General features: G+C 45.3%; 1 protein-coding gene across 1 annotated transcript; it reads left to right on the forward strand.

Moving 5' to 3' along the window:
• Window positions 1–340: 340 nt before the first annotated feature.
• AKR1D1 (aldo-keto reductase family 1 member D1) lies at window positions 341–26603 on the forward strand. Its single transcript, XM_072145091.1, has 9 exons — window positions 341–482; window positions 19174–19341; window positions 20441–20557; window positions 20767–20844; window positions 21128–21250; window positions 21334–21443; window positions 22386–22551; window positions 25732–25814; window positions 26374–26603. The coding sequence occupies exons 1-9, from the start codon at window positions 390–392 to the stop codon at window positions 26414–26416; spliced, it is 981 nt and encodes a 326-aa protein (XP_072001192.1). The 5' UTR covers window positions 341–389; the 3' UTR covers window positions 26417–26603.
• The last annotated feature ends 1252 nt before the right edge of the window (window positions 26604–27855 follow it).

The following is a 27855-nucleotide window of genomic DNA, read 5'->3' on the forward strand; positions in this document are numbered from 1 at the left end:
CAATGCAGAGTGACTACTATGTCCCCGACTACGACCTTATATGTAATACCAGAAGGGCACGGGACAGAAAAGGGAACATAGTAATCAGATTTGTGTAGGTAAAGATGCGTCTTAATAGGGTGTCCCGAGATTTATCTATGAGGATAAGGGACAACTTGAACTCCCACTGATCATGGATGGTGCAATTTGGATGCCGCTTTAAAGGAGAGGGCTGTGTGCACAGCTGATGCGGCAGTGACAGTTGTGAGGCTGAATTATTGCAGAGTCAGGATAGGAGGCTGCCCCGGGCTCAGCTCCCGGTGTCTCTCCTCCCCCGACCTCCCTCCCGCCCCTCTGCTCAGCGCCTCTTATCTGCCGCCCGGTGCGGCGCACACTCCTCATCCCAAGCCATGGAGCTGAGCGCCCAGCAGCACCGCATCCCCCTCAGCGACGGCAACAGCATCCCGCTCCTGGGGCTGGGGACCTACTCCTCCCCCGCCACGGTAAGTCATTGCTACCTACCTGATTTATCATCTCATAGTACCTGCAACTCCTGGAGTGTAACAAATGCACTACTGCCATAGACTCTACAACTGCTCTGCTACTACTGCTAGTAAGCATGAAGCACTACTGCATTGCTCCTGGTACTCATATGGTACTCTATTCCTAATGTTACTTCTATACTTGTGGCATGTGTACTGATGTAATACTACTATTCCTCATAGCACTATTCTCATACTCCTGCTCCTGTTACTATACTTCTACTACTTCTGTTATACTTATCTACAATATCTAGTTTCCTGGTGCTACTTACTATATTCTTGTACTTTACTAGTACTAGTAAACCTGGTTGTATTACTGTTACCACTATAACAGATAGTGCTACTGAATTACTCCTGATACTAATATGATAGCATTGTTTATATTCCTGATACTACTATAATACTTGTGGTATTGATTGTATACTCCTTGCGCTCACATTACACCTCTCCTACTACTATGATACAACTTATATATCCTGGTGCTACTTCTATTATTGTGTTACCATACCTCCCAACTTTTGTGGAGGAGAAAGAGGGAGAAAATGGCGGCGCGCGAAGCGCGCCGCGGCGATTTTTTTACCCACAGGAGCCACACCCTAGCCACGCCCCCTAACCACACCCCCTGGCCACGCCACTGCTCATACCTTCAACGCATCCACTGGCACCAATGTATATTTATGTATATAATTGGGGGGCATATTCCACTCCCCCTAGACAACGAGCATGCCCTCCTAGACAACGAGCATGTCCTCCCCTAGACAACGAGCATGCCCCCCCCAGACAACGAGCATGTCCTCCCCTAGACAACGAGCATGTCCCCCCCTAGACAACGAGCATGTCCCCCCCAGACAACGGGCATGTCCGCCCCCAGACAACGAGCATGCCCCCCCCTAGACAACGAGCATGTCCCCCCCAGACAACGAGCATGTCCCCCCCAGACAACGAGCATGCCCCCCCTAGACAACAAGCATGCCCCCCCTAGACAACGAGCATGCCCCCCCCTAGACAACGAGCATGTACCCCCCCCTAGACAACGAGCATGTACCCCCACCTAGACAACGAGAATGTACCCCCACCTAGACAACGACCATGTCCCCCCCTAGACAACGAGCATGTCCCCCCCCCCTAGACAACGAGCATGTCCCCCACCTAGACAACGAGCCTGTCCCCCCCTGTGGCTGCGTGCCCTTTTTTGTGTGTTTTGTTATTTTTGTCTTCCAGGACCGTGCCTGCTGTGGACTGCTTCCGATTCGAAGGATTACATCGATGACCGACAGTTCTAACAAATAAAATGGTCAACGAGGGTGTGTCTGCGTTTTTTGTTCAATAAAATTTTCTGAAAACGGTGTGATTATTTATTTTTTTGCGACACTCTTCATAGTTTGCCGTAGTAGTGGTGCCGGCTAGGTGACGGTGCTCATTACTAAGGGCTGGCCTTAGTGTTTGCCTTAATTTTTTTGGCAAATTCACACTAACGCCCATACCATTACCCCGGTACCCACCGCCACCAGGGGTGCCGGGAAGAGCCGGGTACAAACCAGTACCTGACCGTCTATAGATGGTCAGGTGTTGGGGCGGCTGCAGGCTGTTATTGTTGCGCTGGAATAGCCCCCTAACAGTGACCTATCCCAGCTCAGTAATGGCGGCTGCTGCTGCTTTTTTGTATCAGGCTGATTTGAAAAATAGGGGGCCCCCATGCCGTTTTTTCTTCAAATTTTTGACAAAAATATGCGTGGGGTCCCCCCTTTAAAGGGGGCTCCCAGGCTGTTTCCCCCATTTTTACAAAAAAATGGGGGGGAAAAACGGCATGGGGTGCCCCCTATTGTTCAAATCAGCCTGATACAAAAAAGCAGCAGCAGCCTGCCATTACTGAGCTGGGATAGGCCACTGTTAGGGGGCTATCCCAGCGCAACAATAACAGCCTGCAGCCGCCCCAACACCTGACCATCTATAGACGGTCAGGTACTGGTTTGTACCCGGCTCTTCCCGGCACCCCTGGTGGCGGTGGGTACCGGGGTAATGGTATGGGCGTTAGTGTAAATTTGCCAAAAAAATTAAGGCAAACACTAAGGCCAGCCCTTAGTAATGAGCACCGTCACCTAGCCGGCACCACTACTACGGCAAACTATGAAGAGTGTCGCAAAAAAATAAATAATCACACCGTTTTCAGAAAATTTTATTGAACAAAAGACGCAGACACACCCTCGTTGACCATTTTATTTGTTAGAAATGTCGGTCATAGACGTAATCCTTCGAATCCGAAGCAGTCCACAGCAGGCACGGTCCTGGAAGACAAAAATAACACAAACACACAAAAAAGGGCACGCAGCCACAGGGGAGGACATGCTCGTTGTCTAGGGGTCAGGGGTAGACATGCTCGTTGTCTAGGGGGGGGGGAAATGCTAGTTGTCTAGGGGGGGGACATGCTCGTTGTCTAGGAGTCGGGGGGAGACATGCTCGTTGTCTAGGGGGGGGAATGCTCGTTGTCTGGGGGGGGGGACATGCTCGTTGTCTAGGGGGGGGGCATGCTCGTTGTCTTGGGGGGGGACATGCTCGTTGTCTAGGGGTCAGGGGGAGACATGCTCGTTGTCTAGCAGGGGGAAATGCTCGTTGTCTAGGGGGGGAAATCCTCGTTGTCTAGGGGGGGGACATGCTCGTTGTCGCAGTAAAGGGGAGGGGTCCTATGGAGCGCAGTAAAGGGGAGGGGTCCTATGGAGCGCAGTAAAGGGGAGGGGTCCTATGGAGCGCAGTAAAGGGGAGGGGTCCTATGGAGCGCAGTAAAGGGGAGGGGTCCTATGGAGCGCAGTAAAGGGGAGGGGTCCTATGGAGCGCAGTAAAGGGGAGGAGTCCTATTGAGCGCGCAGTGAAAGCCATAAAAAACACATTTGATATTTTCCTTCCCGCTTCCCAGTACAGGGCCTGGAATATTTAATACTGTCACTAGGAAGTATAATTTGTTACGCAGAAACAGGCCGCACACAGCTCTGTACGTGGAAAAATAAAAAAGTTATTGATTTTTGAAAGTGGGGAGTGAAATATGGAAACGCAAAAATTGTTCCGTCAGAGTAATGGAGCAGACGGCCGTGTATGACCATTCTGCTCCATTACCGTCATAGAGCGATGACATGGACCTTATGTGGACCCCAACAGACCCCTCGTTTTCATGATCTATGGGGGTCACATCACTGAAACCCCCACACATCAGCAGGTTAAGCCCTGTCCTATGGATAGGGCCTAACTTGTATTTGTGGGAAAACCCCTTTAACCCCTTAACGCTCTGCGCCGTAGCTCTACGACGCAGAGAGTATAAGGAGTGTATGAAGAGGGCTCACGGGCTGAGTCTTCTTCATACAAGGTGGGGGGTTTTGCATGTTGCAGAAAACCCCCACCGCTAATAACCGCAGTCGGTCATTGACGCCGGCAAAGTCTTTTTTACGATCGCTGTGCCCCCGAGGCTACATGGCTTCTGCAGGTTCGTTACAATGAGCCAGAAGTATTGCAGTATATGGTAGGAGCGATCTGACCATCTAGGGTTAATGTACCGTAGATGGTCTAAGAAATAGTGGAAAAAAAAGAAAAAACAGGTTTTAAAAATAAAAAAAATTTATAAAATATTAAAAATTCTAATCACCTCCCTTTCCCTAGAACGGATATAAAACATGATAAACAGTAAAGATCACAGACACATTAGGTATCGCCGCGTCCCAAAATGCCCGATCTATCAAAATATAAAAACGGTTACGGGCGGCGGTGACCTCCGAGGCGGGAAATGGCGCCCAAATGTCCGAAATGCGACTTTTACACCTTTTTACATCACATAAAAAATGAAATTAAAATGATCAAAATGTCGCACAGACCTCAAAATGGTAGCAATGAAAACGTCGGCTCATTTCGCCAAAAATGACCCCACCCCCAGCTCCGTGCACCGAAATATGAAAAAGTTATTAGCGTCAGAAGATGGCAAAAATTTTTTTTTTTTTTTTTTTGCACACATGCGTTTAATTTTTGAAAATGTATTAAAACACAATAAAACCTATAAATCCGGTATCACCGCGATCGCACCAAACCAAAGAATAAAGCTGAGGTGTTATTTTGAGTGCACAGTCAAAGTCGAAAAAACTGAGCCCACAAGAACGTGACATGTGCGGTTTTTTAAAAAATTTTTTCCACATTTGGAATTTTTTGCAGCTTCGCAGTACACGGCATGTTAAAATAAATAACATTACGGGAAAGTAAAATTTGTTACGCACAAAATAAGCCCTCACACAGCTCTGTACACGGAAAAATGAAAAAGTTATGGATTTTTGAAGTTGGAGAGCGAGAAATGAGAGAAAAACCCTGCGTCCTTAAGGGGTTAAGGGATTAAGTATATGGTACAATAAAAGCAGAATAGAAGGGCACTGGGGGGGTTAGGGATGGGGGCAGGGGGTCTATGGAGGAAAGTGTTTAACCCTTTAGCTGCTGCCTGCAGTCACTGTAGAGTACCTGTTATCACACTGCAGCAGCTGCACACACTCGGCTCTGCTTCATCAGACGAACTTCAGTGAGGAGCAGGAGGAGGAGGTGGGGGCAGGGAGCTATTGATGTAGCAGTGCTGGAGAGTTCCTGCCTGCACGGAGGATGATCCCCTGGGGCTGCTGTGCAGGGGCAGTGCAGAGAACATGACACTCTGCACTGCTCCATCCATCCATCCATCCATGTGCCTGCAAGTGGCAGCCTGAGGACAGGGAGGGCTCTGCCTCCCAGGGGAGGGGATGGGGGAGGTGCCGGCTCTGCAGCAGACAGCCCGGGAGCTGGAGAGGAGGAGGACGCTGTACCCCGCCCCCTGGCTTCTCTGTATCCTGAGCAGGACGGGGGCGGGAGACGGGGGCGGGACTCGGGGGCGGGACTCGGGGGGGGCGGGACTCGGGGGCGGGACAAAACGGAAAAATCCGTGAAACCGCAAAAAAACCGGGACTTTCACTTAACGGTCCGTGCAGGCGGGACAAGGGTTAAAAAACGGGACTGTCCCGCCCAAAACGGGACGGTTGGGAGGTATGTGTTACTGCTGTTGGTACTATTACTATTTTCCCTATTGGTGACAGCTCTACTGTAATACTTGTGGTACTATTACTATACTTCTGCTACTCCTGTTGTACTTCTTGTACTCTGCTATTCTTGTACTACTACTACTATACTTGTGCTTCTAGTGTTATAGTCTTGGCATCACTCTTACAGTAAGTACTACTATACTTGTACTACTCCTGTTGTACTTCTTGTACTCTGCTATACTTGTACTAGCACTACTATACTTGTGCTCCTAGTGTTATAGTCTTGGCATCACTCTTACAGTAAATACTACTATACTTGTACTACTCCTGTTATACTTCTTGTACTCTGCTATACTTGTGCTCCTAGTGTTATAGTCTTGGCATCACTCTTACAGTAAGTATTACTATACTTCTACTACTCCTGTTATACTTCTTGTACTCTGCTATACTTGTGCTCCTAGTGTTATAGTCTTGGCACCTCTCTTACAGTAAATACTACTATACTTGTACTACTCCTGTTGTACTTCTTGTACTCTGCCATACTTGTACTACTACTACTATTGGTGACAGCTCTACTGTAATACTCGTGGTACTATTACTATACTTGTACTACTCCTGTTATACTTCTTGTACTATGCAATACTTGTACTAGTACTACTATACTTGTGCTTCTAGTGTTATAGTCTTGGCACCTTTCTTACAGTAAGTACTACTATACTTCTACTACTCCTGTTATACTTCTTGTACTCTGCTATTCTTGTACTAGTACTACTATACTTGTGCTTCTAGTGCTATTGTCTTGGCACCTTTCTTACAGTAAGTACTACTATGCCTCTACTACTCCTATTGTACTTCTTGTACTATGCTATTCTTGTACTAGTACTACTATACTTGTGCTTCTAGTGCTATTGTCTTGGCATCACTCTTACAGTAAGTACTACTATACCTCTACTACGTCTGTTGTACTTTTGCTATTTTAATTACATTCCTGGGACTCTTAGGCTATATTCACACTGCCGTTGCCCGCCCGTACCGTACTGTAGCGGGCAACGGCAGTGTACGGGGAGAGGAGGAGGAGGTGAGCGCCGCTCACCCCCGCCCCTCTCCATAGCAACCTATGGCGCACGGCGCAGTATTACGGGAAAAGATAGGACAGGTCCTATCTTTTTCCCGGGTACGGAACGGTACGGTGCCACACGTGTGCTGCACCGTACCGCTCCCGTATGGCGCCGTGCGCCCATAGAAGTGTATGGGGGGCGTATATCGGCCGTATATACGTCCCCCATACGTTCGTGTGAATATAGCCTTACTACTATATTTGTGGTAGTTGTACTATTATTGTGCTGCTGCTTTACTCATGTTCCTACTATCACAGGTCTGTTTCTAGTATTATATGTGTGTTACTACTGCTCATCTCACTTCTGTTACTATTGTGACAAGGACTAATAGTATATGGGGGTCATTTATCTTTTCCTTCCGTTGTTTTTGCATCTTTTGGCTGCGTAATGGCTGTTTTGCAAATGTTACTCCTCAATTCAATAATGCGCCAGTCCTGACCGTGCTTAGGAAAGGCAATGGTGTTATTTGCGCAACAAAATTGTGCCTTTTTTTTAACATTTGCGCCTCATAAGGCACAATAAAACCTGCATTTGAGAAAGAGCCAAAAGGTCCAAACATGCAGGGGTTTTTTTTTTAGCTTTATCAGGCGCGAATTTTAAAAATGGTGCACTTTTGTTGCGCACATTGGGGGTCATTTACTAAGGGCCCGATTCGCGTTTTCCTGACGTGTTACCCGAATATTTCCGATTTGCGCCGATTGTACCTGAATTGCCCCGGGATTTTGGCGCACGCGATCGGATTGTGGTGCATCAGCGCCGGCATGCGCGCGACGGAAATCGGGGGGCGTGGCCGAACGAAAACCCGAAGTATTCGGAAAAAACGCTGCATTTAAGAACGGAAAATGTGTCGCTCGGGACGCGCTTACCTTCACTCAGCCCAAGCCGGTGAACTCCAGCGCGTTCAGATGCTTTTCAGCGCAGCAGCGCCACCTGGTGGACGGCGGAGGAACTACCTTATTAAATCCCGGCCGGATCCGAATCCAGCGCAGAGAACGCGCCGCTGGATCGCGAATGGACCGGGTAAGTAAATCTGCCCCATTATACCATTATACCACAATTATTTGTGTCCATGTAAGCGAAAATCAATGTTAAATAAGGCGCAAACACCTGTAAAAAGGCACAATAGGGCGCAATAACACACAACGGAACATTGAGGCGTTACATTCCAAAAACACAAAACGGCCATTACGATGCAAAAAGGCGCAAAAACACCAAAAACGACAAGGGTAAAAAAAAAAAAAAATGACCCCCATAGTGTAAGATTCTCCTTTGCCCTGTAGTAACGTGCTGTTATATATTCCTACTATTGCCTACAATATTATTACTGTTGCTGTTATAGTAATATACTACCCTGTAGCTGTATTATGGCTATTGCTATAGTTTCCTTTGTACCTTCACACCTTCAATAACTAATATAGAAAATATCACTACACTGATTATGTAATGGCATTACTATATTCCTCCAATACGAAGCTAATACTGTAATATTACTATCGCTATAACACTACTTGTACCTATATTGTAACCCTGTGACTCCTATCATAGACATATTGGGGGAGATTTATCAGAAGTCTCTTAGAACTATTGCCCATGGAAGCCAATCAGAGCTCAGCTTTCATTTTCCCACAGCTGCTTATAAAATCAAAGCTGAGCTCTGATTGGTTTCCATGGGCAACGACAACAGTTTTACCTCAGAAACTTGATGATAAATCTCCCCAATTAACCCTACACTACCCTTCAAAACCCTAAAATGACTATTGCTATAGCACACTTGATACCCATAATAAACTTGTTACTCCTATGATAGCCATATTACTCTTATACTACCCTAAGGCCTCATTCACACTGCTGCATGGGGGACGTATTTACGGCCGATATAAGCCCCCCTCATTGACGGAAATGGGCGCACAACGCCCTACGGGAGTGGTACGGTGCAGCACTCGTGCGGCACCGTACCGCTCCGTACCCCGTAAAAAAATAGGACATGTCCTATTTTTTCACGGCATACGGCGCCGTGCGCCATGTATCCCTATGGAGATGGGCGGGGGTGAACAGCACTCTCCCCCTCCTCCTCTCCCCGCGCGCTGCAGTGTGCCCGCCGTGCTACGGTACGGTGGCCAACGGTAGTGTGAATCCAGCCTAATACTGTAACATTACTGGTGCTTTAACATCACGCTGTAACACATTTATCAGAAGTGTCTGAGGTAAAACTGTCCTAGTTGCCCATGGCAACCAATCAGGGCTCAGCTTTCATTTTCCCACAGTTTTTTATAAAAGTAAAGCTGAGCTCTGATTGGTTTCCAAGGGCAAATAAAACAGTTTTACCTCAGACACTTCTGATAAATCTCCCCCCAGTGGGGAAGATTTATCAGAGGTGTCTGGGAGCAGAACTCTTCTAGCTGCCCATAGGAACCAATCAGAGCTCAGCTTTCATCTTCCCACAGCTGTTTATAAAATCAAAGCTGCGCTCTGATTGGCTGCCATAGGAAACCAGGACAGTTTTACCTCAGACACTTCTGATAATTCTCCCTGTTGCTTGTATAATCGCCTTATCCTACCCCTATTACTCCTATAGTACCCTAATAGTACTGGTGCTCCCACACCCCTTGTGTCTATATAATACCCCTATAACTCTTATATTGCCTTAATACTGTAATATTACTTTTCTTATGCCACTCCTTATACCTGGATAGTAACCCTGTTATAGTCTCTTATACTACCCTAACAGATTAAAATTACTATCACTATAACACATCTCATACCCATAATACTCATAATACCTCTATGATAGCTCTATTACTTATTTATGCATGTATTATACCCCTATTGCTCCTATAACATCCACTATACTCCCCTTATACTGTGATATTACTGCTGCTCTACCACCTACCACATGTATTATACCCCTATTACTCCTATAACATCCACTATACTCCCCTTATACTGTGATATTACTGCTGCTCTACCACCTAACACATGTATTATACCCCTATTACTCCTATAACATCCACTATACTCCCCTTATACTGTGATATTACTGCTGCTCTACCACCTACCACATGTATTATACCCCTATTACTCCTATAACATCCACTATACTCCCCTTATACTGTGATATTACTGCTACTCTACCACCTACCACATGTATTATACTCCTATTACTCCTATAACATCCACTATACTCCCCTTATACTGTGATATTACTGCTACTCTACCACCTACCACATGTATTATACCCCTATTACTCCTATAACATCCACTATACTCCCCTTATACTGTGATATTACTGCTGCTCTACCACCTACCACATGTATTATACCCCTATTACTCCTATAACATCCACTATACTCCCCTTATACTGTGATATTACTGCTGCTCTACCACCTACCACATGTATTATACCCCTATTACTCCTATAACATCCACTATACTCCCCTTATACTGTGATATTACTGCTGCTCTACCACCTACCACATGTATTATACCCCTATTACTCCTATAACATCCACTATACTCCCCTTATACTGTGATATTAGTGCTGCTCTACCCCCCCTACCACATGTATTATACCCCTATTACTCCTATAACATCCACTATACTCCCCTTATACTGTGATATTACTGCTACTCTACCCCCCTACCACATGTATTATACCCCTATTACTCCTATAACATCCACTATACTCCCCTTATACTGTGATATTACTGCTGCTCTACTCCTCTACCGCATGTATTATACCCCTATTACTCCTATAACATCCACTATACTCCCCTTGTACTGTGATATTACTGCTACTCTACCCCCTACCACATGTATTATACTCCTATTACTCCTATTAGTCCTATAACATCCACTATACTCCCCTTATACTGTGATATTACTGCTACTCTACCCCCCTACCACATGTATTATACCCCTATTACTCCTATAACATCCACTATACTCCCCTTATACTGTGATATTACTGCTACTCTACCCCCCTACCACATGTATTATACCCCTATTGCTCCTATAACATCCACTATACTCCCCTTATACTGTGATATTACTGCTGCTCTACCACCTACCACATGTATTATACCCCTATTACTCCTATAACATCCACTATACTCCCCTTATACTGTGATATTAGTGCTGCTCTACCCCCCCTACCACATGTATTATACCCCTATTACTCCTATAACATCCACTATACTCCCCTTATACTGTGATATTAGTGCTACTCTACCCCCCCTACCGCATGTATTATACCCCTATTACTCCTATAACATCCACTATACTCCCCTTATACTGTGATATTACTATGGCTATAACACGTGATGTAATATAATATCCGATCATGTAATATGTTCCACCTGTTGTTTTATGGTCTGACCCCGTGTAATTTATCCCCCATACACCAATTACATCGAATTACTCCAAAGGACCCGTAACACCGTCTCCCTCCTCCTCCTCCCGTCCCCTCGTCCTCCTCCCTCTCCGGCAGCTGTGCGCCTGCAGATGTTTTATATGTCCAGCACCTCGTGTATCACTAGCCTCGTATTTTAACCCTCTCATGACTTTTATATCCAAAACCGGTGCACGTTGTTCTTATCGGGGGGGCTCGGAGCTGGGTCCCGAGTTTCGAAGAAGGACCATTGCCATAAGCTCTTAGTATCTTGTGTGTAACTTTTTACGGCTTTCTTTTTTGCTATGGTTTGTATTGGTTATCATTCTGGAGGACTGGAACAGCAGCGCCTAGTGGTGAGAACTGCGTTCTACACTCTGATAAATAAAACGTTGCATAAAATGTGGTGATCTTGGGACACCCAGTTATCTTCTTTTTCCATGGGGTTGATGTTTTTGTTTTTGCTCAGAGAGACTTTCAGTTTTGCAAGTTGCTTTTAGTTTTCTCGTTCTGAGCTCCAGGAACTAGCACTTTATGCAGTTCAATACAAAAACCTTTTGGCTCCAAAAATAAAATTGTATCAAGCAACAAAAAAACCTGTAAAGAACCTTCATACTGAAGAACCCTACAGGTGGGAGCTCAGTGAATAGTGCCGTCTCTCCGCACTGTTCAAAGGTTCGGCCAGTCAGCATTTTTCCAGCCGTCCAGGTGAGACCATGGAGGAAATATCTGAGTAGGTTTTATGGTCCTGGTGGGACCTTTGCTCGATGTTACTGTTAAACTTAATTTATGAGTCGCTGACATATGACTCAGCCACTCGTTCTGTTCTGTTTCTCGTTCTGGGTTCCTCACATGGACGTTGCCAACCTCCATTGAGACACTGCCTTCTCCAATCCCATTGGTGGCATCTGGAAAGAGCTTCCTCTGGGATTCATGGGTTGGGTCATGTTAAAGAAATTTGAGTCATTTTGGGTAGCATCCTTGAAGATCTCCAGAGATTGGGTCATTTTACACTAACCTTTGACTTCCAAACTCTCCTAGACCTCCACCTGCCCTGACCTTGGCCTGACCATAACCATTCACTTTCCTAACCCTCTTGGTGCCTCACACTGATTTACCCCGACCCTGTTGGGTCTGCTGTACTAGTATTTAGACAACTCCAACAGGTTGTCGTACAACATCCAAATCCTGCAAGGTCACCCTTGGGTTTAGCCAAAAGTTCAACCTATCTAGTGGAATACTGGAATACTTTACAGCAAAACTTTCACTCCTGAAAATCTTCAAAATGTATCCCAAACATCCAATCTTCACGACGTGAACTTGGGAACTTGCCCTTGCTGTTTTTGCAGGACTCATCTAACAACACCTTACGTCTATAATATATATTTTGGCCGATCTGAAGCCAGACCTACAGTGACTATGAGCCAATTTTTTTCCTTTCCCCGTCCCAGTCGGTGCCAGTTCCCGAGTGGAATCTCCCCATAAGAGTGGTCTCGGGTTAATGAATAAAGTCTCTGTACGGGGCTGAGTCATATGTCAGCGCCTTATAAATGATGTTTAATAGTAACATCGAGCAAAGGTCCCACCAGGACCATAAAACCTAATCAGATATTTCCTCCATGGTCTCACCTGGACGGCTGGAAAAATGCTGACTGGCCGAACCTTTGAACAGTGCGGAGAGACAAGACCTACTCACTGAGCTCACACCTATAGGGTTCTTCAGTATGAAGAGTTTTTTTTTGTTTATTTTAAGGATACAATTTTTTTTTTGGAGCCAAAAAGTTTTTGTATTTAACTGCATAATGTGCTATTGTTCAAAACCTTTCACGCACCTTCTTTCATAGGAGAAGTTCCACTGATCCAGGGGTGGTTGGAAATTTTCCGTTCCTGAGTAAGCCATTCGTTTTGGTTCTCAATATGAAGATGGTGATTTCTAAAGTCAAGTGGGTGGTGCTAGGTTGCCTGCTCCAACCAAGGACCTCCCCTTTTACATAACAGAACTCGATTAGCATATTAAGTGAAGATACTTGTTGTTCAGTAGCTATTTCCGGGCCTCGTGGCCGGTGGAGGATCCTTGTTACAGATTTTGTAATGGGGCCATGGAGTTTTTTATCCGATTCTGGTTTGTTCCAACCCAGGATCCCGATTCCTGGAAAACCCCTAAAGGGTCATGACCATAAAGAACACATACTTACCTTCCCCCTTCCCCCCTTCCCGGGCTGCACGTGGCTGGGGCATGAGGTGGGGTAAGGGTCATGAGACCCAGTTTAGCAAATAAGGAATTTTGGCTGGTGGGAGAGGGGATCGTGTGACCCACTTTAGACAATTATTGGTCTCCTCAGGCCAGGGAAAAACAAGGAAGTTTGGCTGATGTAGGGGGGGATATGTGACCCGCTTCAGAAAATGACTGGTCCCCTTAGACAAGGGGACAACAGAGTAATTAAATTCCACTGGAAAAATGAAGCAACTTCCTGTTGTCTGGGGAGGCCCCTCATTGGTTGGAGTGGGTAACTTGTGGACAGTCATGCTTTGTCTGTTAAAGGAGGAGATCAGCACCAAACACCTCTGCCTGACCCCATAAAATTTTTGACAATATGGCTTTTCTAAGCCACACCTCCTTTCTGGATGTCATGCCCCTTTTTGAGGTCGGACACACCCCTTTTTGCCCAATGTATACACCATTCACTTCCCACTTGGAATTTTCCCTTATCTTTGAGAAGTACCGGGTGAGTTGGCAATACGTCTTTAACCAGATACTTGAGGCTTATCAGTCCCAAAGCGAAATTTGTAAAGGGGCTCTGACTAACGGATGTATCTGCAACATCCCCCGCAGGGGCCTAGCTTTTTTTGGCTTGGGGAAGCCGGAGCGCTATGTACCTGAGTGGCTTTCTGAGAGTGGCCTAGCGCTTATCAGTGGTCTCTGTGCTTGGTACCAGGGAACGGAGGCCTCGTCCACAGCCTGGCAGGTCTCCGGCAGGTGGAATGTAGAAGAGATAGAGGGAGAGGCTGATAAGGTAGGTTTCTCCCTGGGGAATCCCCGATTTAGCTATAGGATCCCTGGTGTTGTCGAGTGGGGCACCCTTGGTGGTAAACAGCCTGGCAAAGGGATCATTCAGAGGCAACGTTGGTAAAGCATTCAACTTACAGTCCTTTTAATGGAACTCAACAACAATAACTTCAACTGGATAGAGATGGCTGGTTGCATGTCATTGCACAGGGATGATCTTAGCCTGGTAAGCTAGCTTCATGTTGGAGAGGATAGTTGGCTGCTTCAGCAGGAGGGTAAGACAGACTCCTGTTGGTGAATGTCTGCTTGGGCCTGATCTCCACTCAGGTCAAGGGTGTCACGGCAGTTTTTATGAAGCTCTGCATCTCCAAGTCTCTAAAACTTTCCACACCCAAGGGGTTTTATATACTCCCCTTGTGAGGCGGTAAGTCTCTAATCCAACCAGCTCTCTCTTTGCATTACAATAGTAACATTACATCTGATTGGTCAATATTATTAATATTCGTCTCATTTCGTCTCAAATTGCCAGCTGCATTACCCTTATCCAGCACGTGAGTTGATCAGGCTCCTTAGAGAAACTCTATTGCATGGAGAGGGATTTTAATTTTGCAACATTAGACTTGACCCTTGCATTGGCAGGGGTGTTGCATATCATCTTCTCGTACTGGAAAGGGGGAACTTTTGGGGCTCCTCACGGTTTAGGACCTACTGGATTTTTTGGTGTTTGCTGCATTTTTTGGGAGGACAAAGGGGGGTTCGCAAGACAATATATTACCATAACTATTATCCTAAGCTTACTATGAGTGAGATCCCGATCTTGTGGTTACGTCCTCCACGACACATGGGTTTGAAGACGGGGGGATTCTCTCCAACTGCACTTTGGGTCAGATTAATAAGCGAGAGTCGAGAGTCGTCTTACATTCAGTATGTTTTATGATGCCAGGAACATGCTGAACCTTCTCCAGGCCTTCCGATAATAATGGTTAGGGAACAGAAATATGCACAGTCTTAACATTTATATCCGTGTTCATGTTAATGGAAATTGGCACCACTTCCTTCATGTTGTAGAAATTCCTCAAAGTCCTGAAGAGATGCTCTGTGCGGCCGGGACACTTAAGCCGGGGTAACAACAGTTCATCTGTACCACGAACAGACCCCGTTCCGCCTTCAAAGAGGAACTATCACATTACTGGAAAAGCTGTACATGCATTAGGAGCGGTGTGAAGGACATGCTGCTACGACGTAAGAATTCCTATTCATTGGCAGTGACCACCATCGGGACGTTTTCTATACTGGACGGCGTCCAAAATGTACATATTAAACAGGTTTTACCCAAACTGGTGGATTATGCTTAATAAATGTGTTCCCAGGGGTTTAACTAGAGTCACGTGGGCTCCAGGGCAAGTACAACAGAAAAATAAGAACATAAGACCACCAAATGGCTGTTTGACCATCTAATACAACCTTGTGATTTCTGATTTCCTTTCCTGGAAAAACCCTTTAAGAGAAGTGTCTTAGGACGTTGATACGGCTGATTCATCTTTGGCTGGGGTTATATCTGTGCAGTAGATAAGATGTTCTGTGGTGTACCGGCGGTCATTCCCCCGCTGCCTCCTTGACTTCCACGTGTAATCTTCTTTTATGGTTGGGACCTTTTGTTATTGATTTGTGACCTACAGTTAGAAAAACCTGTATCAGCTCTCCAGATCCACACTGTTCCCTTGTTTCTAACAAGGAGATGTATGTAATGTCTGAATACTATGAGATCGGTGAAATCTGTTTTGGGGGTTACGGTGATCAAATGCTTTGTTGATACCACATCTCTGGAGTTGGATTAGCAGATACCAGCAGGGACCAAGGAAGTGCTGGTAAATGAGTGGCAGGGGACAATGTTTCGTCGATTTAGTCTGCCAGGGACAGCTTTTGGTAACAACATTTATGGGTTTGCAACTTTTAGAAATTTCCAGTATTGGTGATATGTTGTGACCACAGAGGCTTGGCTTTCGTGTAAGAACCATCAAAGTAAAGCAAGGTGTCCAAGCTCAATGGAAGATTAGAACAGACAATAACTGAAACTTGGGGTATAGGACAAAGAGATGCTGCCACTGGGGGGGACAGGACAGGGACACGCTGCCACTGGGGACACAGGACAGGGACACGCTGACACTTGGGACAGGATAGGGACACGCTGACACTTGGGGGACAGGACAGGGACACGCTGACACTTGGGGGACAGGACAGGGACACACTGACACTTGGGGGACAGGACAGGGACACACTGACACTTGGGGGGACAGGACAAGGACACGCTGACACTTGGGGGACAGGACAGGGACACGCTGACACTTGGGGTACAGGACAGGGTCACGCTGACACTTGGGGGACAGGACAGGGACACGCTGCCACTGGGGGGGCAGGACGGGGACACGCTGACACTTGGGGGACAGGACAGGGACACGCTGACACTTGGGGGACAGGACAGGGACACGCTGACACTTGGGGGACAGGACAGGGACACGCTGACACTTGGGGGACAGGACAGGGACACGCTGACACTTGGGGGACAAGACAGGGACACGCTGACACTTGGGGGGACAGGACAAGGACACGCTGACACTTGGGGGACAGGACAGGGACACGCTGACACTTGGGGTACAGGACGGGGTCACGCTGACACTTGGGGTACAGGACGGGGACACGCTGACACTTGGGGGACAGGACGGGGACACGCTGACACTTGGGGGACAGGACGGGGACACGCTGACACTTGGGGGACAGGACGGGGACACGCTGACACTTGGGGGACAGGACGGGGACACGCTGACACTTGGGGGACAGGACTGAGACACTGACACTTGGGGGGCAGGACAGGGACACACTGACACTTGGGGGACAGGACAGGGACACACTGACACTTGGGGGACAGGACAGGGACACACTGACACTTGGGGGACAGGACAGGGACACACTGACACTTGGGGGACAGGACAGGGACACACTGACACTTGGGGGACAGGACAGGGACACACTGACACATGGGGGACAGGACAGGGACACACTGACATTTGGGGTACAGGACAGGGACACGCTGACACTTGGGGGACAGGACGGGGACACACTGACACTTGGGGGACAGGACAGGGACACACTGACAATTGGGGGACAGGACAGGGACACACTGACACTTGGGGTACAGGACAGGGACACGCTGACACTTGGGGTACAGTACAGAGACTAATTGAATAACACAGAATAACAAGCCACTCCTAGAATACCTGTATATTTTTCTTCCTCTATAATCTTCAGGTCACTCACCTCTTTTGTTTACTATAACAAGGATTTCGAGGACCTTACGTTCTGTGAATAAGGCAATTCATCTTATCTTTTCTGGGCCAAGGGTCACCTCAGTTGTTGGGACCAGAGGTCCCGGTTTATGGTTCACCACTTGCAGCGGGTTTTTAGAGAAATTCCTTACTGCTTAACCATTAACACATGAGGCTATATCATCATACATACATATTGAGGTATAGCAGAATCCTGAAAGATGAGCCACATCTTATTTAAAGGGGCACTTCCATCTCATCATTTGATGACATATGATATTAATACAATACAAGTATAATCTGGAACAATTTCCAACAACCTGGAAGATCTGTTTAGCCAGCAGTTCCCAGAGAGTGAGGAACACTTGATCTGGGGCATACAATGCTTGTATTATATTACCCTACAGTAATATTCGAGAGTGAAGTCCTCCAAGACCCGGTGACTTTTCTCCACATGATCGCACACTGAGCTATGAATGAAGCACACTCAGGATGTTTGCCGTAATTTGCGGGAAAGTGCTGTACACCCTACGGCAGTTTTTGTACTTCATCAAAGCACATGTGGTCCTCAGATAACCCCTGTCCTACATTGTCTTGTTGGGTTATCTTCAAATCATTGAGGTCAACTTTAAGTGTCCAATGAAGGAATCTCTAACTCTCTGTTTATACTGGTCGAAACAATTGGACAATTTGACCCCCAAGAGCGTGATAATTGCTGGACCTGAAGTTGCATGTTGAGGGCTTGTTCTAGGAGGGTCTCAATGGATTTAGATAATTGTGACTCGTGACCAACATCTTGATAATAGCTTCATTGCCCAAGTCGCTTTATGAGTCAACTTGGCAAAGATTATAAGAAAATTCCATGCCACTATGCCAAAACAGCAGTCTCAATTTTTTGATACTGATGTTGGGTGTCAAAGTATGGTCTGAAGATGATGGTAGAACCATTATCATCCCAACCAAATTGTTGAAGAAGTCTGCATCAAGAAAATACTGAGCAATTTATTACCATTAGACCCAAGAGCATGGTTGGGCACTATTGTTGGTTGTCAAAAATCGTATCCCTAGATAGATTTTGATAGGACCAAAGTGTAGTTATCTCTTAAAATGATACAGAGAAAGGGTCCATAGTTGGCCCGTTTACCCTATGGTACAGTGTCTTCTGGTCAAAGCTCTACTTAGTCAAGTTCTTCCTCAATAGAAGATGGTTTATTGACCAAAAAAAGTGTATTTACCAACAAGTAGACTCATTGTGGGCCCAAAGGGTCTCAGGTGGGGGATCTTTTTCATTTGCTGGTAGCTTTAGTTCCATACTTAGATCCAGTGACTTCTACCACATGATCTTACACTGAGCTATCAAACGAAGCAAACTCAGGATGTTTGACGTAATCTGTGGAACATTGTAACATGCCCTGTGGCAGTTTTTGTACTTCATCAAAGCATCTCTGGTCCTCGGATAACATTAATAGATGGTCCCACAAAGCCTTGCTCAGATACCCTCCGTTCATCAACATTAACCTCTGTGTGTCCATGAAGGCACTCTCTAGCACTGTGATTATCCTGCAGATTTAGGTGGTTGAGATAATGGGGTAGAATCCGATAAAAAACAATTCATGGCTAAAGCACATGGGGACCTTCGACCTTGGAATTGGTGGCGGTTGTTTTTCACACCATACTTGACCATCTTTCATCCCAGACAGATACCCAATACTCTGAAAATAATACACTGTTCTTGTGCTTAGCCTTAAGATGGACACTTCCAATAATTATTATCTCAAATCTTGCAGACCCCGAAAGGAACATGCTTGGAATCTGTCAAATTGGCCATTGACATTGGATATCGTCACATCGATGGTGCTTACGTGTATTACAACGAGCATGAGGTTGGAGAGGCTATCAGAACAAAGATAGCTGAAGGCAAGGTTAAGAGAGAAGACATCTTCTACTGTGGAAAGGTGTGTGGACCTACTGTTATACCTCTTATCAGAGTTTCAATCATGGTCTGTTGAAGTTAGTAATATTCATAGTATTTTAGTTTGCACTGAAAATAAAGAAAAATCTTGTCCAACTCATTGGTAATTTTAGCCTTGGCCTAGAAAGACCATCTCGTTCCTCAAGAATAACTCTCATTAATTTTATGGATGAGTAATAGTAGAATATTCTCCTGGCAGATGATTATTCATAGCAGGTCTTTTGCCAATGAGAGGCTGTCTTGACCTCTTCCAAGACAAGACGACACATCATTGGTTTTTAAGTTGGATAGACTCCTGGTCCTTCAAGGCCATTTCAGGTTCTCCCAAATTTCCAGGAATTCTAAGGCCCACCAGACAGCTTCTGGCTCCCTGTCATGGTTTGTATCCAAAGACACAAATAGCTGAATGGTTTCTGAGGAGTTTTCTTCCAGAACTTGATATAATTTCCCGTTTTCACATTTCAGCCCTGCAGAGTTAGGGCCCACAGTATTTTTTTGTTCTCTCAAATCGTGAAGGTACAGAATCTCAAAGAATCTGAATCAATAGACAGTGTCCACCCAAAAACAGGACCAGATGGGACCACTACATTCATAGGGGGAGCCTTCTGATGCAGCCATGGAATTTAATCATATTGTTGACAAATAACCCTCTTCTAGGACCACCAATGATCATGAGAATGGTGGTCTAGTATCCCTTAAATTCTATAGGTGATCACAAATCTACAGTACTTCTCCAGTCAATGCCTATCCAACTGATGGAGATTAATGGTGAGAACAATTTATCTGCTACTCTATCCCAACCATTCTTGGAGTTTTTGGATGGAATGATGGCCCATACCATGTGGGACTACCTTTCCTTTAAACTGTGGAAATGGGACCCTTATTCTCATAATCATAGGGGTTTCAGGTATCATAAATGTATCACCTATGCTTTGGAAAAAATAATAGTAATAAAATATGACTAAAAACTCTGTCCCCACCAGTTGGGGAAGCATCTAGCTACCCCTAGTTGTGAGGCTAACTGGACAAAATATTTGCTGTAAATACTGTCCTAACTTTATTTGCCCTATTTATTGTTTTAGCTTTGGAATACTTGTCATCCACCAGAACTTGTTCGACCGACCTTGGAAAGGACCTTGAAGACATTGGGTTTGGATTATGTGGATCTATATATAGTCGAGCTACCAATGGCCTTCAAGGTAAACCTCAGTCTTTGCTCCATCCACCATCCAGCTACTAATCGGGTCAAAAAAGCACCCTTATCCCAAAAGGTGGAGCTCCGAAAAGTGGCACACCTGCCTATTTCACATTTATAGTATATCCTATGTGCTGCAGTTTGTAATGAGACATCGCTTAAGTTGACCCTTCAAATCTTGCCGTATAGGTAAAAATATTTTATCTTTTGTAGCCAGGCGATGCAATATATCCAAGAGATGAAAATGGAAAGTTTCTGTATCACAAGACGGATCTGCGTGCTACCTGGGAGGTACGGCTACTTACTATGTACTATAATATTCTGTAGGACCATTCATGATGGAGCGAGCAGGAGCTTGGTCATTGGGTGCTTGATGGACTTTGAAGAACATCATAATTATTAGTTTTCCTGTTATTTTTTAGATTAACTAAGGGAAATAGGTGTGGACTGTGCTAAACGGGTTATTCGGGGGCGTTAACAGGGGCGTGGCTTATACTGTCCAGAACTTCCATGGAATGCCTCATATTTAGGCTGTAAACATTCCATTATATAGACTCATCTTTTCTTGGCACAGGCTTTAGAAGAATGCAAAGATGCCGGCCTCGTAAAATCCTTGGGGGTCTCCAATTTTAACAGAAGACAACTAGAACTGATTCTCAAAAAACCAGGATTGAAGCACAAGCCCACCACTAACCAGGTATAACCAGCTCAATTCTAGTGATTTTTGGGGGATTTTGGGCATGGAAATAGGTCTTCCTTACGTCTATTTTGTTGGTGTAGGTTGAATGCCATCCTTACTTCACCCAGCCAAAGTTAATGGAGTTCTGCCAACAACACGACATCGTCATTGTGGGTTATAGTCCAATTGGGACAAGCCGTGATGCATCATGGTACGTAGAGTATGCATGTGAATGTCACTGGGGTCAAGAGAGGTTTAGGCATCAATAATAATATAGAATTTAAATTATCGCTTGTGGTCCAGGGCATTTTAAAGGCTAATATTCCTGTTGTGGGGGATAGAGGGTTTAAGTGGTCAACAGCTAGAATTGGATAGGTTTATCATCTGACATTCCTGGGGTCTAAGAGGGGTTTAATGATAGCAACCTTGAATCTCTGGTGGTCTTATGGTCTCTAAAACCTATGATCTATGGTGGTCTAGGATGGTTATGGACTAATATCAAATATTCCTTGTAGACTAGAGAAGTTAGGGCACGTAGATGTCCATTATCTCTGGTGGTCCATAATGGCTATTTACAAATATCTAATGTCCATGGGAAACTGGAGAGGAGGGGTGGTCAATACCTAGAACTGCTGGTGGTCTAGCTTGAGCAAAGGTTTAATATAGAAATAATTTATCGCTGATTGCCTAGGCTGGACAAAGACTAATATCTAATATTCCCATAGACTAGATGGGTGTGGTCTAGTCTTTAACAGGCAACACCTAGAATCCGTGCTTGTCTATAGTGATCCATTATCCGTGGTGGTTGGGATGGTTAATCATCCGAAATCCCTGTAGGTCAAAAGGGCATTAGTGGTAAATAACTACACCATATGGTGGTGGGAATAGGTTTCATTTCCACAACCATAATCCATGGTGGTCTAATTTGGTGTGGGCTAATATCGAATATTCCTTGTGGACTAGAGGGATCATTAAGGGCACGTCCATTCTGTATGGGGGATTTTATTCCGTGAATTCTCTCAATTGCTGGAGTATATATGAACTCCACCAACAGCAGAATAGTGAGTGCAGCTCTGGAGTATAATAATACAGGATATAGCTCCTTCACAATGATACCCAATGAATGAGTTTGAACTTCTTTCTATCATTATAGGGTTAATGTCTCCTCTCCGCCTCTTCTAGAGGATCCAGTCTTAATTCGCATTGGTGAAAAGTACGGCAAGACTTCAGCTCAAGTTGCACTAAGGTTCAACATTCAAAGAGGAGTTGTGGTCATTCCAAAAAGTTTCAATCCAGAGAGGATCAGAGAAAACTTCCAGGTTACTTATGTTTGGACCTCCACTAGGGGGCGCTGAAATGTTGTCATTTTTATATCTGGGAAGTGAATGGAATGACTTTGAGCTTTTTATAGAAAAGCATTTAACCCCATTACAATATATAATGTAATTACTCTCCTCCCCGATCCAGGCTAAAAAAAATCAATCACTTGTTTTATTTTTTTGTTTTAGTGACTCTTCAAAACAACAAAAATGCAGTGCGTCTCCTATGTAGTACAGCAGCAGAGCAGTATGTCCCCTGTATAGTGCAACAGTAGAGCTCAGCCAGTGTTTACATTACTTGCAGCCTCTGTTTAGAGTTCTGGAGTTTCTAGCTACAAATTTTCTGCAAAAGCAGCAGCTCAGAGACAGGTAGAAGAGACATGTGTAGGGGAGAGACAATGCAGAGAAATGTCCCTGTGTAGCAGGATAGAAGAGCAAGGAAAGGGGAAGAGACAGTACAGAGACATGTTTCTGTGTAGTAGGATAGAAGAGCAAGGAGAGGGGGAGAGACAGTACAGGGAAGTGTCCCTGTGTAGCAGGATAGAAGAGCAGGAAGAGGGGGAGAGACAGTACAGAGAAGTGTCAGCGTGTAGCAGGATAGGAAAGCAGGAAGAGGAGGAGAGACAGTACAGAGAAGTGTCCCTGTGTAGCAGGATAGGAGAGCAGGAAGAGGAGGAGAGACAGTACAGAGAAGTGTCCCTGTGTAGCAGGATAGGAGAGCAGGAAGAGGAGGAGAGACAGTACAGAGAAGTGTCCCTGTGTAGCAGGATAGGAGAGCAGGAAGAGGAGGAGAGACAGTACAGAGAAGTGTCAGCGTGTAGCAGGATAGAAGAGCAGGAAGAGGGGGAGAGACAGTACAGAGAAGTGTCAGCGTGTAGCAGGATAGAAGAGCAGGAAGAGGGGGAGAGACAGTACAGAGAAGTGTCAGCGTGTAGCAGGATAGGAAAGCAGGAAGAGGAGGAGAGACAGTACAGAGAAGTGTCCCTGTGTAGCAGGATAGGAGAGCAGGAAGAGGAGGAGAGACAGTACAGAGAAGTGTCAGCGTGTAGCAGGATAGGAGAGCAGGGAGAGGAGGAGAGACAGTACAGAGAAGTGTCAGCGTATAGCAGGATAGGAGAGCAGGAAGAGGAGGAGAGACAGTACAGAGAAGTGTCCCTGTGTAGCAGGATAGGAGAGCAGGGAGAGGAGGAGAGACAGTACAGAGAAGTGTCAGCGTGTAGCAGGATAGGAAAGCAGGAAGAGGAGGAGAGACAGTACAGAGAAGTGTCCCTGTGTAGCAGGATAGGAGAGCAGGAAGAGGAGGAGAGACAGTACAGAGAAGTGTCCCTGTGTAGGAGCATAGGAGAGCAGGGAGAGGAGGAGAGACAGTACAGAGAAGTGTCAGCGTGTAGCAGGATAGGAGAGCAGGAAGAGGGGGAGAGACAGTACAGAGAAGTGTCAGCGTATAGCAGGATAGGAGAGCAGGAAGAGGAGGAGAGACAGTACAGAGAAGTGTCCCGTGTATCAGGATAGAAGAGCAAGGAGATGAGTAGATACTGTACAGAAAAGGGCCCCATGCAGCAGGATAGAAGAGCTCGGAGAGGGGGAGAGACTGTACAGAGAAGTGTCTCCGTGTAGCAGGATGGAAGAGAATGTCTGGGGGAGAGACAGGACAGAGAAGTGTCCATGTGTATCAGGATAAAAGAGCAGGGAGAGGGGGAGAAACATTAAAGAGATTTGTTCCTGCTTAGCAGGATAGAAGAAAAAGGAGATGGGGAGATACAGTACAGAGAAGAGTCCCCATGTATGGGGGGGAGACAGGATAGAGAAGTGTCACTGTGTGGCAGGATAAAAGAGCAAGGAGATGAGTAGATACTGTACAGAAAAGGGCCCAATGCAGCAGGATAGAAGAGCTCGGAGAGGGGGAGAGACTGTACAGAGAAGTGTCTCCGTGTAGCAGGATGGAAGAGAATGTCTGGGGGAGAGACAGGACAGAGAAGTGTCCATGTGTATCAGGATAAAAGAGCAGGGAGAGGGGGAGAAACGCTAAAGAGATTTGTTCCTGCTTAGCAGGATAGAAGAAAAAGGAGATGGGGAGATACAGTACAGAGAAGAGTCCGGTGTAGCAGAATAGAAGAGCAGGGAGAGGGGGAGAGACAGGATAGAGAAGTGTCCGGTGTAGCAGAATAGAAGAGCAGGGAGAGGGGGAGAGACTATACAGAAAAGGGTCCCCATGTAGCAGGATAGAAGAGCAGGGAGAGGGGGAGATACAGTACAGAGAATTGTCCCCTTGTAGCAGGATGGAAGAGCAGGGAGAGGGGGAGGTACAGTACAGAGAATTGTCCCCTTGTAGCAGGATGGAAGAGCAGGGAGAGGGGGAGAGACTGTACAGAGAAGGGTCCCCATGTAGCAGGATAGAAGAGCAGGGAGAGGGGGAGATACAGTACAGAGAATTGTCCCCTTGTAGCAGGATGGAAGAGCAGGGAGAGGGGGAGAGACTGTACAGAGAAGGGTCCCCATGTAGCAGGATAGAAGAGCAGGGAGAGGGGGAGATACAGTACAGAGAAGTGTCAGCGTGTAGCAGGATGGAATAGCAGGGAGAGGGAGAAAGATAGTACAGAGAGTTGTCCCCATGTAGCCGGATGGAAGAGAATGTGTAGGGGAGAGACAGGAGAGAGAAGTGTCCCCATGTAGCAGGATAAAAGAGCAATGAGAGGGGGATATACAGTATAGAGAAGTGTCCCTGTGTAGGAGGATAGAAGAGCAGGGAGAGGGGGAGGTACAGGACAGAGAAGTGTCCCCATGTAGCAGGCTAGAATAGCAGAGAGAGGGGGAGAGATAGTACAGAGAAGTGTCCCCGTGTAGCAGGATAGAAGAGCAGAGAGAGGTGGAGAGACAGTACAGAGAAGTGTCCCGTGTAGCAGGATAGAAGAGCAGGGAGAGGGGAAGAGACAGGACAGAGTAGTGTCCCCCGTGTGGCAGAATCTAACATTGCGCCTAAACTGCGCCTAAAGTAAAGTGATTAATAAGAGGCAGAAACTCATCACAGATGGTTGTAGCTTCTGGCGCAACAATCTGCCTCATCTAGGTGCAAAAAGGGAACTAGTGCACCACAACTGTGATACATATGGCCCATAATGTTTTTAAGCCCGTTCTCACTTTTTTGGTATTTTACATTTTATGTTCTTCTTAAATTTATAGATATTTGACTTCTCGCTGACAGACCAGGAAATGAAGGAGGTGGAAGCTCTGAACAAAAACATTCGTTATGTGGAACTGTTAATGTGAGTATTTTGAGGAGGATTAATAGATAGGAGATAGATAGGAGATAGATAGATATGAGATAGATAGATAGATGATAGATAGATATGAGATAGATAGATAGATAGATAGATAGATAGATAGATAGATAGATAGATATGAGATAGATAGAAAGATATGAGATAGAAAGATATGAGATAGATAGAAAGATAGGAGATAGATAGGAGATAGATAGGAGATAGATAGGAGATAGATAGGAGATAGATAGATAATAGATAGATATGAGATAGATAGATATGAGATAGATAGAAAGATATGAGATAGATAGAAAGATAGGAGATAGATAGATAGATAGGAGATAGATAGGAGATAGATAGGAGATAGATAGATAGGAGATAGATAGATATGAGATAGATAGATAGATAGATAGATAGATATGAGATAGATAGGAGATAGATAGATAGATAGATAGATAGATAGATAGATAGATAGATAGATAGATAGATATGAGTAGCAATGGGAAGATGCCTATTGTACCTGTATATGTGGGAGGAGCCATCAGTAGGTGCTTTGTCTTTCTAGGTGGAGCGATCATCCGGAATATCCATTCAAAGAAGAGTATTAAAGCTGAAAGACGCCCCGGATTCTTCCTTCGGTCACATCAATGATGAGAATGTCCCTTCCATCGACATCAGAGCCAATCCCGATGCAACCACCTTCCTCGTCACTTCTGGCACCCCCCTCTCCCCCCCCCCACACACCATTGGTATTATCCAATCAAATTTTAATAAACATGTATTTTTTTTATACAAGCTCGTGTGTCTTTGGATGTGTTATTGGCATCACAATATAAAGTTATAGACAATAGAGATACTAAGGAGGTCATTTTTAAAAAAATAAAAAGTCTTATTTTTTTGTCATATTTTAAGCTGATATTTAAAATCTTTGCTGTTTCCTGTTTTAAAACAATTCAGTTCCAATGTTTTTTGGAATTCTTGCTGCCCCCTAGTGGACACCGAAGTGCAAAACTCCAGTTCCGTGAGTAAAATGCTTGGGATATCAGGGCCTGGAACTGTGAATCTCAAATATACTGCAAATGTATTCATCATGGAATCTGAAAGAATCTGTTACTAAGTTAAGATTATTTAAAGGGGGTTTTCACCTAAAACTTAAATGGTCTAAATCTTAGTAAATCAACACTTAAAACTTGTTGGTTTTATAGGGAAAGGGTGGAGAGGAGTTGGAAGGATAAGTTACCATAGAGAATATTAAAGTATTTGGGGGTTAAATGCCCAGAATCCGAGTCACTCGTATTGGCAACCTCAACCTGTAGAACAGGAGGGGAGGAGCCTTTGAATGACTGAATAATTAGTGCCATAATAATAAGGGCGGTTTGGGCGGTTGCCCGGGGCCCAAGGCTTCTAGGGGGGACATGACCTCCTGAACCAATTGCCAAGTTTGATACTACCCTATAGAGATAATAAAGAGAAGGACCTCCAGCTATGAAATCCTCATGCCCTCTACACATACATATACAAAGATCCTTCTAGAACCTTTGAAGGTTCTCAATCTGTAGAACTAATAGAACCCACCTCCTTTCCCATGTAGCATGATTCTAATACTACAGGCAGTCCCCGGGTTAAGGACAAGATAGGTTCCATAGGTTTGTTCTTAAGTTGAATTTGTATGTAAGTTGTAACTGTATATTTTATCATTGTAATTCTAGACAAATTTATTTTTTGGCCCCAGTGACAATTGGAGTTTCGAAATTTTTTGTTGTAATGGGGCCACGGTTTATCAATAAAGCTTTATTACAGACATCTTACAGCTGATCTTTGCTGTCTGGGACTATAGTAACATCAAGAGAGCTTCACCAAAGGTCACAGTGGGCAGAGGGGTCCGTCTTTAACTAGGGGTCGTCTGTAAGTTGGGTCTCCTTAAGTAGGGGACTACCTGTACATGAAGAAAGTTAATGCCATTAAAGAATAAGACTCTTTTTGGCCCACAATTTCCATACAGCCCAGGGCCCATGGTCGTCCTAATCCAAGACCGAATATGGTGGGT

This window comes from Engystomops pustulosus, chromosome 4 (genome assembly GCF_040894005.1).
Source record: "Engystomops pustulosus chromosome 4, aEngPut4.maternal, whole genome shotgun sequence".
Taxonomy (NCBI): Eukaryota; Metazoa; Chordata; class Amphibia; order Anura; family Leptodactylidae; genus Engystomops; species Engystomops pustulosus.

Excerpts from the sequence above, each read along its gene's own strand:
- AKR1D1 (XM_072145091.1), top strand. The coding sequence starts at position 390 with ATGGAGCTGAGCGCCCAGCAGCACCGCATCCCCCTCAGCGACGGCAAC. Across the intron at positions 20,558-20,766 it reads AGCTACCAATGGCCTTCAAG|CCAGGCGATGCAATATATCC; the intron begins GTAAACCTCAGT and ends TATCTTTTGTAG. Across the intron at positions 25,815-26,373 it reads CGTTATGTGGAACTGTTAAT|GTGGAGCGATCATCCGGAAT; the intron begins GTGAGTATTTTG and ends TTGTCTTTCTAG.